This window comes from Cherax quadricarinatus, chromosome 79, assembly GCF_038502225.1.
Source record: "Cherax quadricarinatus isolate ZL_2023a chromosome 79, ASM3850222v1, whole genome shotgun sequence".
In the NCBI taxonomy this organism is placed as follows: domain Eukaryota; kingdom Metazoa; phylum Arthropoda; class Malacostraca; order Decapoda; family Parastacidae; genus Cherax; species Cherax quadricarinatus.
In genome coordinates this window covers 6,271,316-6,285,370 of record NC_091370.1, presented here as the reverse complement: position 1 = coordinate 6,285,370, position 14,055 = coordinate 6,271,316, and the positions used below count along the sequence as shown (strand labels likewise).

The 14,055-nt window shown below is 47.7% G+C and overlaps 1 protein-coding gene across 4 annotated transcripts in view; it reads right to left on the bottom strand.

Moving 5' to 3' along the window:
- LOC128705326 (uncharacterized) overlaps positions 1-14,055 on the bottom strand; it is a 161,384-nt gene that overhangs the window by 29,180 nt on the left and 118,149 nt on the right. For all 4 annotated transcript variants that reach the window (XM_070101862.1, XM_070101863.1, XM_070101865.1 and 1 more), the window contains one exon: positions 7,671-9,002. In XM_070101862.1, the coding sequence (XP_069957963.1) occupies positions 7,671-7,782 (112 nt within the window). In that variant the 5' untranslated portion in view covers positions 7,783-9,002. The remainder of the gene's footprint in view (positions 1-7,670; positions 9,003-14,055) is intronic.

Below are 14,055 nucleotides of genomic sequence, written 5' to 3'. Positions count from 1 at the left end.
CCACGGTACAGTGACAGCATGACACTACCTACCACGGTACAGTGACAGCATGACACCACCTACCACGGTACAGTGACAGCATGACACTACCTACCACGGTACAGTGACAGCATGACACTACCTACCACGGTACAGTGACAGCATGACACCACCTACCACGGTACAGTGACAGCATGACACTACCTACCACGGTACAGTGACAGCATGACACTACCTACCACGGTACAGTGACAGCATGACACCACCTACCACGGTACAGTGACAGCATGACACCACCTACCACGGTACAGTGACAGCATGACACTACCTACCACGGTACAGTGACAGCATGACACTACCTACCACGGTACAGTGACAGCATGACACTACCTACCACGGTACAGTGACAGCATGACACTACCTACCACGGTACAGTGACAGCATGACACCACCTACCACGGTACAGTGACAGCATGACACCCACCACAGTACAGTGACAGCATGACACCACCTACCACGGTACAGTGACAGCATGACACCACCCACCACAACATAACGTGCAATAGTCTTCGTTATGTAGATAAATAGTTTAAAACAGTGCCACGCTGGGTAATAATGACCACTGCTGCGTCATGTTAATCTTTAGTGGCAATATTATTATTATTATAATAAAAAAGAAGCGCTAAGCCACAAGGGCTATACAGCCCTGCAGGGTAGGGAAGGAAGCGAGGGTATTGGGCGGCAGAACAGAGGAGGGATGATCAGTAGGTTACAGAAAACAGCGGGGCAGGGGATAGTGTGGGGGTAGAGGGTAGCAAGAGATTGAGGTAGGAAGGGCTGAAGTTATCAGAATTTGTGAAGTCAGTCAGTTGTTGTCAAAAAGTCAATGAGAGAGTCCGCATGAAAGGTGGGTCCATCAGCGAGAAGGGAAGGTAAAGAGAGAGCAGCGGAGCGAGGAGCGAAGACGACGACGGAGGTAAATTCTGCGTGCTCCTTGATAAAGTGGACAGTCCAACAGAATGTGGCTAACTGATAATGGAGCCTGGCAATTCTCACAGAGAGGAGCAGGGTGCCTCTCCATGAGATATCCAGGAGTAAGATGAGTATGGCCAATGCGAAGACAGGAGAGAGTAGTCTCCCAACCTCGACACTGGTGATAAGAAGACGGCCAGTAACCTATACTCGGTTTAATAGATTGAAGTTTGTTACCGAGCATAGTAGACCAACGTTGTTGCCAACGGGTGTGAAGGTGGGAAGATATTGCAGCAAAATAGTCCCTAAATGGAATACCTCTATATGAAACTGGTAGGTCATGTACTGCTGACCGCGCAGCAGTGTCTGCCTGTTCATTGCCCTGTACGTCAACATGACCAGGGACCCAACAAAAAACAATATCTTTATGCTTGGTAAAGATGCGGCGTAGCCAAAGTTGGATACGGAGGACTAAGGGGTGAGGTGTATCAAATTTCTGTATAGCCTGTAAAGCACTAAGGGAGTCTGAGACAACCACAAATGATGACACAGGCATAGATGTAATACGGATAAGTGCTGCAAGGATGGCATACAATTCAGCAGTAAAAATACTAGCCGAAGATAGTAAATGCCCTCGTACGACACTGTCTGGAAACACTGCTGCGAATCCTATGCCGTCAGAAGACTTAGAGCCATCTGTGTACACAGCAATGGCATGAGAATGAGAGTGGAAGTGGTCAAGAAAAAGAGAGCGGGAAGCGACCATAGACAGTTGGGCTTTCGAGCAAGAGAGAAAGAACAGACTCGAACAGCTAGAACTTCCCAGGGGGGTAGGGAAAAGTGAGATGCTGCATGAACATAGAAAGGTGGTAATTGAAGAGAAGACAAGAATGAATGAAGGCGAAGAGAGAAAGGACGGAGTAAAGAGGGGCGGCGAACAAATAAAGAATGTCTACTAATATCAGTGACCATTCTATAAATGGAAGGATTGCGGAGATCATGACAGCGTACATAGTAGCGAAGGCAATGGGCATCACGGCGATCGGATAAGGATGGAACACTCGCTTCTGCATAGAGGCTCTCAACAGGGGAAGAGCAAAAAGCACCAAGGCATAAACGTAATCCTTGGTGATGAATGGGGTTAAGGCTAGAGAGAGTAGCAGGAGATGCCGCTGAATAGATCTGGTCACCATAATCAAGTTTCGATAAAATGAGGGTGGAATGTAGGTGAAGGAGGGTTCAACGATCAGCTCCCCATGAAAGATGAGCAAGGGTTTTGAGAAGGTTCAGTCGGCTGTGACAAGTTGCCTTCAGAGAGGTAATGTGAGGTTTCTAGGATAACCTATGGTCAAAGAGGAGGCCCAGAAACTTGACTGTATCACGTTCAGGGATACGGGAGCCATAGAGATACAAAGGATGATCGGAGATGGCAGAGCATCTAGTGAAAGTAATTTGGTGGATTTTAGTGCTGGAAAATTTAAACCCATGTGTGGTGGCCCAATTGGAAACACGGTCGACCACATGCTGGAGAGAAACTGTAATGAGATGACAATCAGCGCCTGCACAGGCAATAGCGAAGTCATCAACATAGAGTGATGACCAAATATTTGATGGAAGACTAGAGGCCAAATCATTAATAGCAAGGAGAAAAAGTGTTGTGCTCAGAACACATCCTTGGGGGACACCTTCAGCTTGGATAAAGTCCGGGGAGAGCACATTATTAACCCGAACATGGAAATGTCTATCAGTTAAAAAGTTCTTAAGGAAGGATGGTAGATTGCCTCGGAGGCCTAAGGAGTGGGCTTGGGCCAAAATATTATACCTCCAAGTTGTGTCACATGCCTTCTCAAGGTCAAAAAATATGTCAATAACCGAGTGGTTATTTGCAAAGGCATTACGAACATACGTATCCAGACGTAGTAAGGGGTCTATGGTAGAACGTCCCTTACGAAAGCCATATTGATGAGTGGACAGACTGTTGTGTGTCTCTAAATACCCCACTAAACGTCTATTTACCAGGCGTTCCATCACTTTACAAACTGCACTGGTAAGAGCAATGGGACGATAGTGGGAGGCTTCATGTCCCGTAGTGCCTGGTTTGCGGAAAGGGAGAACGATGGTAGATTTCCACAGCTGTGGAAGAACTCCTTGTGACCAAATAAGATTGAAAAGGCATAATAGGACTGCAAGGGCTGACTGATGTAAATGTTGTAGCATACAAATATGAATGTCGTCGGGCCCAGCTGCCGATGATCCGCAAGCTGAGAGTGTTGCCTCCAGTTCTTGAAGAGTAAAAGGCACATTATACTGTTCTTCTCTGAGAGAAGAAAAGTCCAAGGGTGCTAACTCTCTGGCAGACTTTGAGGAAAGAAACGAGGGGCATAGATGGAGCCCCTGAGAAATACGGACCAGATGATCGCCAATTTCATTGGTTTGCTATATCAACACCGGCAACCCGCAGAAGAGGAGCCGGGTCAGGAGAATATTTACCACTCAGTTTTCATACTTTTTTTCCAGACTGCACTCATAGAGGAAGCAGAGGTGATGGTGGAGACATAATCTTGCCAGCAAGTGCATTTAGCATCACAGATGACACGGCGAGTGATCGCACGCTTCTGCTTAAAATCAAAAAGTCTCTCCGTGGTTCTATCGTACCAGTACCTGCCCCATGCAGTGCGTTTCAAACGTACTGCACGAGCATAAGCAGGAGACCACCAAGGCACACATTTCTGAGAATGCCTGCCCGAAGTTTGGGGTATAGAATGAGAAGCTGCAGTTAAAACGGAGGATGAGAAGAGGTGTAAAAGCTCATCAATGGAGGACAAAGAAGGAACCTCACTAAAAACAGTTAGTTGTGAGCAAAGGTTCCAATTTGCCTGATCAAATTGCCAGTGTGGGATACGAAGAGGTGGTGAATATGAAGGGGAAGTAAGAATGATTGGGAAATAATCGCTGTCGTGTAAATCCGGGAGAACAGACCAGGTGAAGTCTAATGCGGCGGAGGAAGAGCAGAGTGAGAGATCGATGCAAGAGAGAGTGTGAGTCCGAGGATCAAAATGGGTGCGAGTACCCGTATTTAAAACATGGAGGGGGTGGGTGGCAAGAAAAGCCTCTAACTGAATGCAACGGGAATCACAGTGAGACCCCCCCAGAGGAAATGATGGGCATTAAAATCGCCAGGTAACAGAATCGGTGGTGGTAATGATGAAACAAGAAAGGCAATGTCCGGAATAGATAATGCCCGAGAAGGAGAGAGATATAAAGAACAGAGCGTATACCACCTATGCAAGTAGATACGGGCTGCTGTGTAATGCAGCGAAGTATGAACAAATAGCTGATGGTACGGAATATCAGTGCATAGAAGAAGGGCACTTTCATTAAAGGTCCCATCAGGAAAAGGATCTGAAGAATACAATAAATTATAGCCTGAGATGGGAGAGATAACAGCAGAGTGTAATTTTGGTTCCTGTAAGCAAACACCAACAAGGGAAAACTGGGAGAGTAACATCTGAAGTTCACCCCGATTACCCCTGAGGCTGCGTATATTCCACTGTAAATAGGCCATGATTGGCAATGATAAAGATACTTGAAATCCGCAGGTAAGGATTCCTATGGACTAGACAGGTTAGAAAAGTCCACATGCGGAGGCAGCAGAAAATGTTCAAGCAGTGAAGGAACGGTGCGCTGTGAAGAAAGGAGTTGCACAGATGGAGGAGAGGAGAGAGAAGGAACAGAGGGTGGATCAGTGTTCATTGATGGTTTGGTCTCTGCAATATATTCAGAGATTGCTTCAAGTCTTTTGGAATTCAGAGATGTCGTATGGGAGACAATATTGGAGACGGTAGTGGGAAGATGAGTAAAGATTGGAACTGTAATGAACTGTACCAAGGTAGGGGGGGGGCGAAAGGGTGGAGGGAACTGGAGAAGAAGCGTGGAAGGGGACAGAAGAGGCAGAAACCTGGGAGGTGGCAGAAGAGGAAGAAACTTGGGAGGGAACAGAGGAGGTAGGTATAGTACGAGGAGGAGGGTGAACCTCTACACTTGTAGCAGAGCCAGTGAGAGGGGAAGAACCCGGTACAGAGACAGGGAAGGTAAAATGAGGAGGTGGAAGAAGGGAAGGAGGGGTTAAAGGACCATTTTTTGACTTCTGAGAAGTAGAGGGACAGATGGTAGGTGTCATACGAGGTCTCGTCGATATTGAGGCTTGTGACTGAGAACACGAAGAAGCAAGAACAGACTGAGGCGTTGAAGTAGAGACGTCTGAGCCTAGGACAGCAAAAGAATTAGATACAGGAGTGACTATGGGAGAGGTAACCACAGTGGAGGTTGCAGAAGATGGGACCCCAGAAGTGGGGGGGGGCATTTTGAAACACGGGAATAAGAAACACGAGGTAGTCTCCCTTGGAGGCGGAGATGAGAAACTGCCATGGCATAAGGGAGACCTTCTGCCTCTTTGAGGTAACGGATTTCCCACTCATTTAAGTAGACTTGGCAATGGTGAGAGTATGAAGGGTGAGCCTCATGACAATTAAGACAAGAGGGAGGTCGATTGCAAGACGTATTAGAATGGTCATCAGCACCACAGACTGGGCATTCGGCTATGGATCTGCAATATTTCGCTGGATGGCCAAATCACCAGCAATTTCTACACTGTTGCGGTGTAGGGATCACCTTTCGAACTTGTAACCGATGTCCTGCTACATAAACTGAGGATGGGAGTTCACAGCTGTCAAAAGTTAAATGAGCCACATTGCTAGGGTATCGTCTCCACCCGCGAGCAGGAAGAACATAAGTGTCTACCTTGAGGATTAGGAGATCATGGAGTTCCAGCTGTTCAAGAATGTCATTGCCACATGTCTGGAAATTTTGTTGAACTATGGTATGGGGCAGAATGATGGTACCACTACAAGAATTGAGGGAATGATGTTCTTCAAAAGTGACAGGAACAGTATCTATATGGGAAAGAAGAGAAAGATCATGAGCTTGGGTAGCATTCTGTACCATGATGCGCATACCGCTCTTAAGAGCATGAAAAGAAATATCTTTACCAACATGGCGTAGGAGTGCCTTGCCAATACTGTGGTCGGAAAGATAGGCGGTAGAGGAAGTCGGTCGTAAAGTGAAGAATTTAGTCCATTGTGCAGTCTGAAACTGAGCGTGGAAAGGGAGTGCAGGACGTGTCGATCTTTTCTGAGAAGAACGAGAAGGTGGAGAGGTATCATCAGCAGGTAATTGTCATTGGCGTTTAGGCGTGGGACCAGAGTTGGTCCGACGTGGAATGGGCCGGCGATTTGAAAATTGTCGCACCATAGAGGGAGAGGCTGGAAGCATAGTCAAAGGAGAGCGGAGGTCAGATAAATCAAAGGAGTCAGTCGAGACCTCAGTACCTGAAGCAGGTGAGGAAACAGCACCGGCAAGAGGTACAGAGGCATGAGGAGCGTCCGAAGAGCGGTCCAAAGACGAGGCGGGGTCAGAACAGGGTGCGGTATCAAGAAGAGGCCCGGGGGTACCAGGTTCATGGATTGGGTTCTCCATGGTTAGGTTACTTCTTTCTTTTTGTTTTTAAGAAAAAAAAAGAAAGAAGAAAAGAAAATAAAAATAAAAAAGGGGGGACCGGGGAGGGATAGTTCCTAGGAGGAATGAAAGGGCCAGAAATCTCCTTCCGCAACCATGAGGACCTCAGCACCGCAAGTAGCATAGATGCAGCATGGAACCCATGCCATACCCTACCCATCATGCCAGTAAACCGGCAATCTGGGATAGCAACCTCACATCTGCCGAGCTACCTCGATGGACAAATGAGAGGGTGGCCGGAAATCCGCCACAAAGCATACCTCCTTCGGCCACCACCCCCGGAATCCGAAAGGTGGCTTCCAGAGATACACCCGTCGCCCGAAAGACACCCAAAGCCACTCTCCGTGATACCGGAGAGGGATCGGGACATCCCCAGGCGATCCAGATTCCACAGCAAACTACGCCACCGCCAAGAACCTCAACGGAATGGGATGGACCCCGATACCCTTTCCCCTACCTAGGAACTAGCGCACCTGTGGGAAAAATCCTAAAGGCCAAAAAGAGGAAGGGCAAAAGGGAGGGGTGGGGAGGGGGAGGAGGAAAGGGAAAAGGGGAGGATGGGGAGGATGGGATAGGGAAGGGGGGATTGGGGGGTAATTAGGTTCGGTCTGAGGAAGGAGACCGACAGGTCTAATTCCTCAGACCAAGAGCCTCTTCACCACGCCAAGGAGCCCCCCTTGAAGAGGTTTACTGGCAATAAAGGAGTCTCATTACGCTGTATTTGCCTCTGTTTCCACGTCTTTATTTTTACACATTTCCACTTTCCTGTGTCAACAAACTTGGTGAATAAAGTTGTGTAGAAGTGGGAGTGACTAAGTTACCTCCTAGCAAGTGCCTTTCCCGATGCTACTTAATTAACACTCTCGAAGCCATAAAATATCTGTTTGCAATAAAGGACCTGAATATTCCCTGTGTAATAATGACACCTTTGCTCTCTTTTTTTATTTCATATGGGTTTAGAGCTTAATATTTTTACTGTATAATTTCATATTTTTTATTTTTTCGTTTTTTTTATATTCGGTTTTATTCGAAGGTGACTACCCAATTTTTTTTTTTTTTTTTTTGACGAGCGCCTCGTTTCCCCAGGTCACTCGTGTTTATGAGGATATTACACCATTTAGAGTATTAAACAAGGCGAGACTTACCTTTGAAGGGATAGGCTGAGGAGATGACGGTTGTTATGAAGGAATACCCTGCCATCAGCACCAGTCCCAGGCACACCAGCATGGCCAGACTCACTATCTTTGTCTTAATCATTTTGCAAGAGTAAGATACACTTGGTGTGTTGTCCTGCTGGTGATGGCTGAGTCGGACGATACTCTCAGTGTAGTGTCCTGCTGGTGATGGTGGTGGAGTGGACAATACTCTCAGTGTGGAGGCGTTATGCTTGTGATGGAAGGACGATACTCAGTGTGGAGGTGTTATGCTGGTGATGGTGGGTGAGGACGATATTCTTGGTGTAGAAGTGATTGTGATGGTGGTGACTGTGATAGTATGTTAGACAATACTCTTGGTTTCGGAGGTAGTAAACTTTGTTGTGGAGAGTAACTGTTACGGATAATGGTATAATGATACCAAGAAGATGTAGAAAAAGAAGCCACTCGTGGCGAAACGTTTCCTCTGATAAATGTCCTGAAATGTACACAAGTTTTTTTTCCTACTTTTGTTATGTTCGCCAGGGAAAGATATTCCCGACAGAGCTCTCAAGCATAGACAGACATTCTGAGACACGCTTGGTTAAGGCGGGCACACCTACACCGCACCAACATAACAGCAAAGTTGTTAGTTATTGCCGAATCTTCATAAGTGCACCAGGTATTTCCGGCAGAGGAAGTCCTTGAATATTTTACCAAGTTTGGACTACAAATATAAATGGTACAGTAGTAGTAGGCGAAGCCTAAGATGCTGTATTGGAGACCTGTTCTGGCTTCTAACGTCTCGTTCCTGTTTGAGAATTGTCTGTGAGGCATCGAAGGCATTGTATGACTTCACCAGTTTTCCAGTAATATTTACACTGGTGGTACTTGAGGCTTCGTGGTGGTATGAGAGGCTGGCTATGGTGGTATAATATCTGAAGGTGGTAGCTAAGATACCAGACAGCTGGAATGTCCGCCATTCATCAGTCTAGCTCAGTGACATTCGTGAGGGTGAGGATGTGCAACCTTCTTGCCTTTCTGCTGACGTTCTACCATCCTCCTTGTTGACGTTCTACCATCCTCCTTGCGGACATACTACCTTCCACAATGCTACTGATATCCTACCGCTCTCCCTCCTGGCTACTGAAACTTCCTTTCTTTCTTGCTACTGATGAAATCCTTCCTTTATTTTTCCTCCTACTAATTTTCCTCCACTCCAGGTCGTCTACAGCTCATTCATCTTCCTTCTCTTCCTTCAGGTATCTCCATAACGCAATAGCATCGTTACGAGCGTTCTTCGTCTCGGCTGCTGATGCTTTCGGTTCTCCCATGCGTCTTCCCCTGAAGGCAAAAAAATACTTACATTAATATATAGAGAAGATTTGATGAAGATTTGCAATTATAAAGCAAACTCACACTGACGCCCACAAACCCACACTGACGCCCACAAACCCACACTGACGCCCACAAACCCACACTGACGCCCACAAACCCACACTGACGCCCACAAACCCACACTAACGCCCACAAACATACAGAGACACCCACAAACCCAAACTAACGCCCACAAACCCACAGTGACGCCCACAAACCCACACTACCGCCCACAAACCCACACTGACGCCCACAAACCCACACTGACGCCCACAAACCCACACTGACGCCCACAAACCCACACTGACGCCCACAAACCCACACTGACGCCCACAAACCCACACTGACACCCACAAACCCACACTGACGCCCACAAACCCACACTGACGCCCACAAACACACACTGACGCCCACAAACCCACACTGACGCCCACAAACCCACACTAACGCCCACAAACCCACACTGACGCCCACAAACCCACATTGACGCCCACAAACCCACACTAACGCCCACAAACATACAGAGACACCCACAAACCCAAACTAACGCCCACAAACCCACAGTGACGCCCACAAACCCACACTGACGCCCACAAACCCACACTGACGCCCACAAACCCACACTGACGCCCACAAACCCACAATGACGCCCACAAACATACACTGACGCCTGCAAACCCACACTGACGCCAACAAACCCACAGAGACACCCACAAACCCACACTGACGCCCACAAACCCACACTGGCGCCCACAAACCCACACTGACGCCCACAAACCCACACTGACGCCCACAAACCCACTGAGACACCCACAAGCCCACACTGACGCCCACAAACCCACACTGACGCCCACAAACTCACACTGACGCCCACAAACCCACACTGACGCCCACAAACCCACACTCACGCCCAAAAACCCACACTGACGCCCACAAACCCACACTAACGCCCACAAACCCACACTGACGCCTACAAACCCACACTGACGCCCACAAACCCACAGAGAACCCACAAACCCACACTGACGCCCACAAACCCACACTGGCGCCCACAAACCCACAATGACGCCCACAAACCCACACTGACGCCCACAAACCCAGTGAGACACCCACAAGCCCACACTGACGCCCACAAACCTACACTGACGCCCACAAACCCACACTGACGCCCACAAATCCACACTAACGCCCACAAACCCACACTGACGCCCACAAACCCACACTGACGCCCACAAACCCACTGAGACACCCACAAGCCCACAATGACGCCCACAAACACACATTGACACCCACAAACCCACACTAACGCCCAAAAACCCACACTGACGCCCACAAGCTTACACTGACGCCCACAAACCCACACTGACGCCCACAAACCAACAGAGACACCCACAAACCCACACTGACGCCCACAAACCCACACTGGCGGCCACAAACCCACACTGACGCGCACAAACCCACACTGACGCCCACAAACCCACTGAGACACCCACAGACCCATAATGACGCTCACAAACCCACACTGACGCCCACAAACCCACACTGACGCCCACAAACCCACACTGACGCTCACAAACCCACACTGACGCCCACAAACCCACTGAGACACCCACAAACCCACACTGATGCCCACAAACCCACACTGACGCCCACAAACCCACACTAACGCCCACAAACCCACACTGACGCCCACAAACCCACACTGACGCCCACAAACCCACACTGACGCCCACAAACCAACAGACACCCACAAACCCACACTGACGCCCACAAACCCACACTGACGCCCACAAACCCACACAAACGCCCACAAACCTACACTGACGCCCACAAACTCACACTAACGCCCACAAACCCACATTGACTCCCACAAACCAACAGAGACACCCACAAACCCACACTGACGCCCACAAACCCACACTGACGCCCACAAACCCACACTGACGCCCACACACCAGTCACACACCCACACTGACGCCCACAAACCCACACAGACGCCCACACACCAGTCACACACCCACACTGACGCCCACAAACCCACACTGACGCCCACACACCAGTCACACACCCACACTGACGCCCACAAACCCACACTGACGCCCACACACCAGTCACACACCCACACTGACGCCCACAAACCCATACTGACGCCCACACACCAGTCACACACCCACACTGACGCCCACACACCAGTCACACACCCACACTGACGCCCACACACCCACACTGACGCCCACACATCCCAACATTCACATTATATTATTGTCTAAGTTCCAGTACTATATATACAGTGTTTTCATGATTAATGTTAGAAATAACTTGAGTGTCAGCTGTGTTTGGACTCTCCAAACATTCCCACACACACCACGCCCATCCACCCACGCTTACCCGCCCGCATACCCAGACAAGTAAACACCGCCCACAAACCCAAATACCCATGTTCACACCCACCTACTGATGCCAACTCCCACGCCAACACTCACACGGATGAATCAGTAATGTAAAATGAACATTTCGCTACTAGGGATTTAATCATGTCCAAAACATGTATTTGAAGTGGCTTAGGTCCCAAGAGAGAAACATCTGCAACAAACATCTTCGTGTGTGTGCGCAGTTATGATAAACGTCTCAGTACACCTTCCCTTGACCTGTGTTAGTGGTGAGTCGACCTGTGTGGGCACCGACTTGACCTCTGTCTCCGTACTGAATTAAAAAGCCATTGGTGGGCGAAACGTCTACGAAATAAAGTTACCCAGGCGTTTCACAAATACCTAGTTGATCAACGAGATATTATTGCATGTCATTAACCTGATCAAATATATGTATTCAATTCTTAGTATCGTTCCGCTGGTTCGTTACACAAGAAAACATTAACGAAACTCAAGCCAGACCTCAGCAAGAGAAAAATAATTAAAATGAATAATAGCAAATATAATTATAAGTTATCTTAATGAATATAATTTGCATAATGAGCCTGTGTTTAGATTCATGAAAGGCCAGTCTTATCCAGCAGGAAATTATCTATGCAGCACAAACATGGTCCTGGAGAGTACACAAGAGAGGTCCTGTCAGGTGCTCGGAAGGCACTGGCCATGAAAATAGTAATAGTGATAGTAATAGTAGTAGTGATAGTAATAGTAGAAGTAGTAGTAATAGTAGTAGTGTGTGAGTCAGTAGTGGTAGTAATTTAGGTATGCTTTGCTTTCATGTAATAGCAGTGCTTTACGACTTTAGAAGGATACATGCTGGTACCTAGGTGAAGGTGACTGAATTACTGTGTGAAGGGCTGGTACCTAGGTGAAGATGACCGAGTTATTGTGTGAAGGACTGGTACCTAGGTGAAGGTGACTTACTGTGTGAAGGGCTGGTACCTAGGTGAAGATGACTGAGTTACTGTGTGAAGGGCTGGTACCTAGGTGAAGGTGACCGAGTTATTGTGTGAAGGGCTGGTACCTAGGTGAAGGTGACCGAGTTACTGTGTGAAGGGCTGGTACCTAGGTGAAGGTGACCGAGTTACTGTGTCAAGGGGGAAATTAAGCAGCCTCCAGACATTCACGTTTTACAAGTGTATGGTTCCTCATTAACTAATCGGGCATCACTCCACTTTTTTCAAGTGGCTGGTGAAGTTTTGGTGCAGCAGGCAGGCATTGTTGTTATCTGCACACTTAAGTGTGCTCGTTTAGATGCGTCTATGTTACGTTGTTTCTCCGATGTACACCTCACATCCCCCGCATAACAAATTACCACAGACTGGTTCCCGGGCCTTGTCCTTAGTCCTAGTAAGGCCAGCCTTGGTCTACCAGATCTCCCTGAGATCAACAGAGGTCTGGTTATATGATCCCGGTTATATAATGACTGGACCAGCATCAGTCATCATATAACAGAAACCCTCCTCAGGAAACACTTGTCCTGCTTCCTAGTGAGATCTTTGACGGGGATACCGAGTGTCATGGCGACTCGAATGTCAATTTGTCAAAGTGTTTTAGAGGTATAAAGACAATTTAGCTGCTGAGAGGGTTAACTATAGCATGTGATGATGGTCTGTGGTGAATTGATGTATATAATATATTTGTTGTTATCGTGATGAAAGCAGAAACAAGTAGCTAAGCGCAGTATCAGGGTTCGTGTTAGTAAGTGATGGCATCAAGAACACAACTGATAAACTGTTAGGTGAGCCCAGGCCTACCACATCTGCCTGTCTCCTAGTTCTGGTGCAGAGTGAGGCAGAGGTCTGTAAGGCACCGCCTATGTGCCAAATTCAAACGGGGGTCACGTGATTAAGGCTTTGTCAGGGAGCCTGGCTATAAATGGACTAACAACATATATATACTAAACAATCAGTAACAACACTGCGATTAGCCAAGGAGTCGAACCCATGCTGCTTTGAGGTGAGCGAAAGACGCATGACGCTCTAGTCCAAAGCAGCATGGGTTAGACTCCTTGGCTAGTCGCAGTGTTGTTACTGATCAATACCGCTCGTTCGTGGGTACAATACTATACTAAACAAGTATTACACTGTTGATACCAGGGTTCTTATACTCTTCGTAGAGGTATTTATGGAGAAATTTATTCCCTGGTGAGCTCCAGGACAAGGGTAACTTTTAATTCTAGTGTCGTGATGATTATTACTGGTAGGCTGTCAATTTAGGGTGATGTCTACTTTATAGCTAAAGACGTCGAGAAAAAAGTAATGTCTCTAAATGTAAATGGAACCGACGGTTCCATTTTTCTGCAGATTGTGGATATCGTAACATCACGGGATAAGCTGTTTCGTCAGTGACTGGTTTATTGTGCACCGTAGCTCATCCTGTGCACCGTAGCTCATCCTGTGCACCGTAGCTCATCCTGTGAGCGGCAGCGCAAAAAAAAAAAAAAAAAACAGGATTACAGAGGTCACAATGGGTCTTTGTCAGACCTCACTGAACAATGTTACATTGCTAGAATGGAAGGCGAGCATCATCGTCCGGTAGCACATCCACCTGACGGTACTGTGGACAATGTTAAACTATTCGGTTGTGCT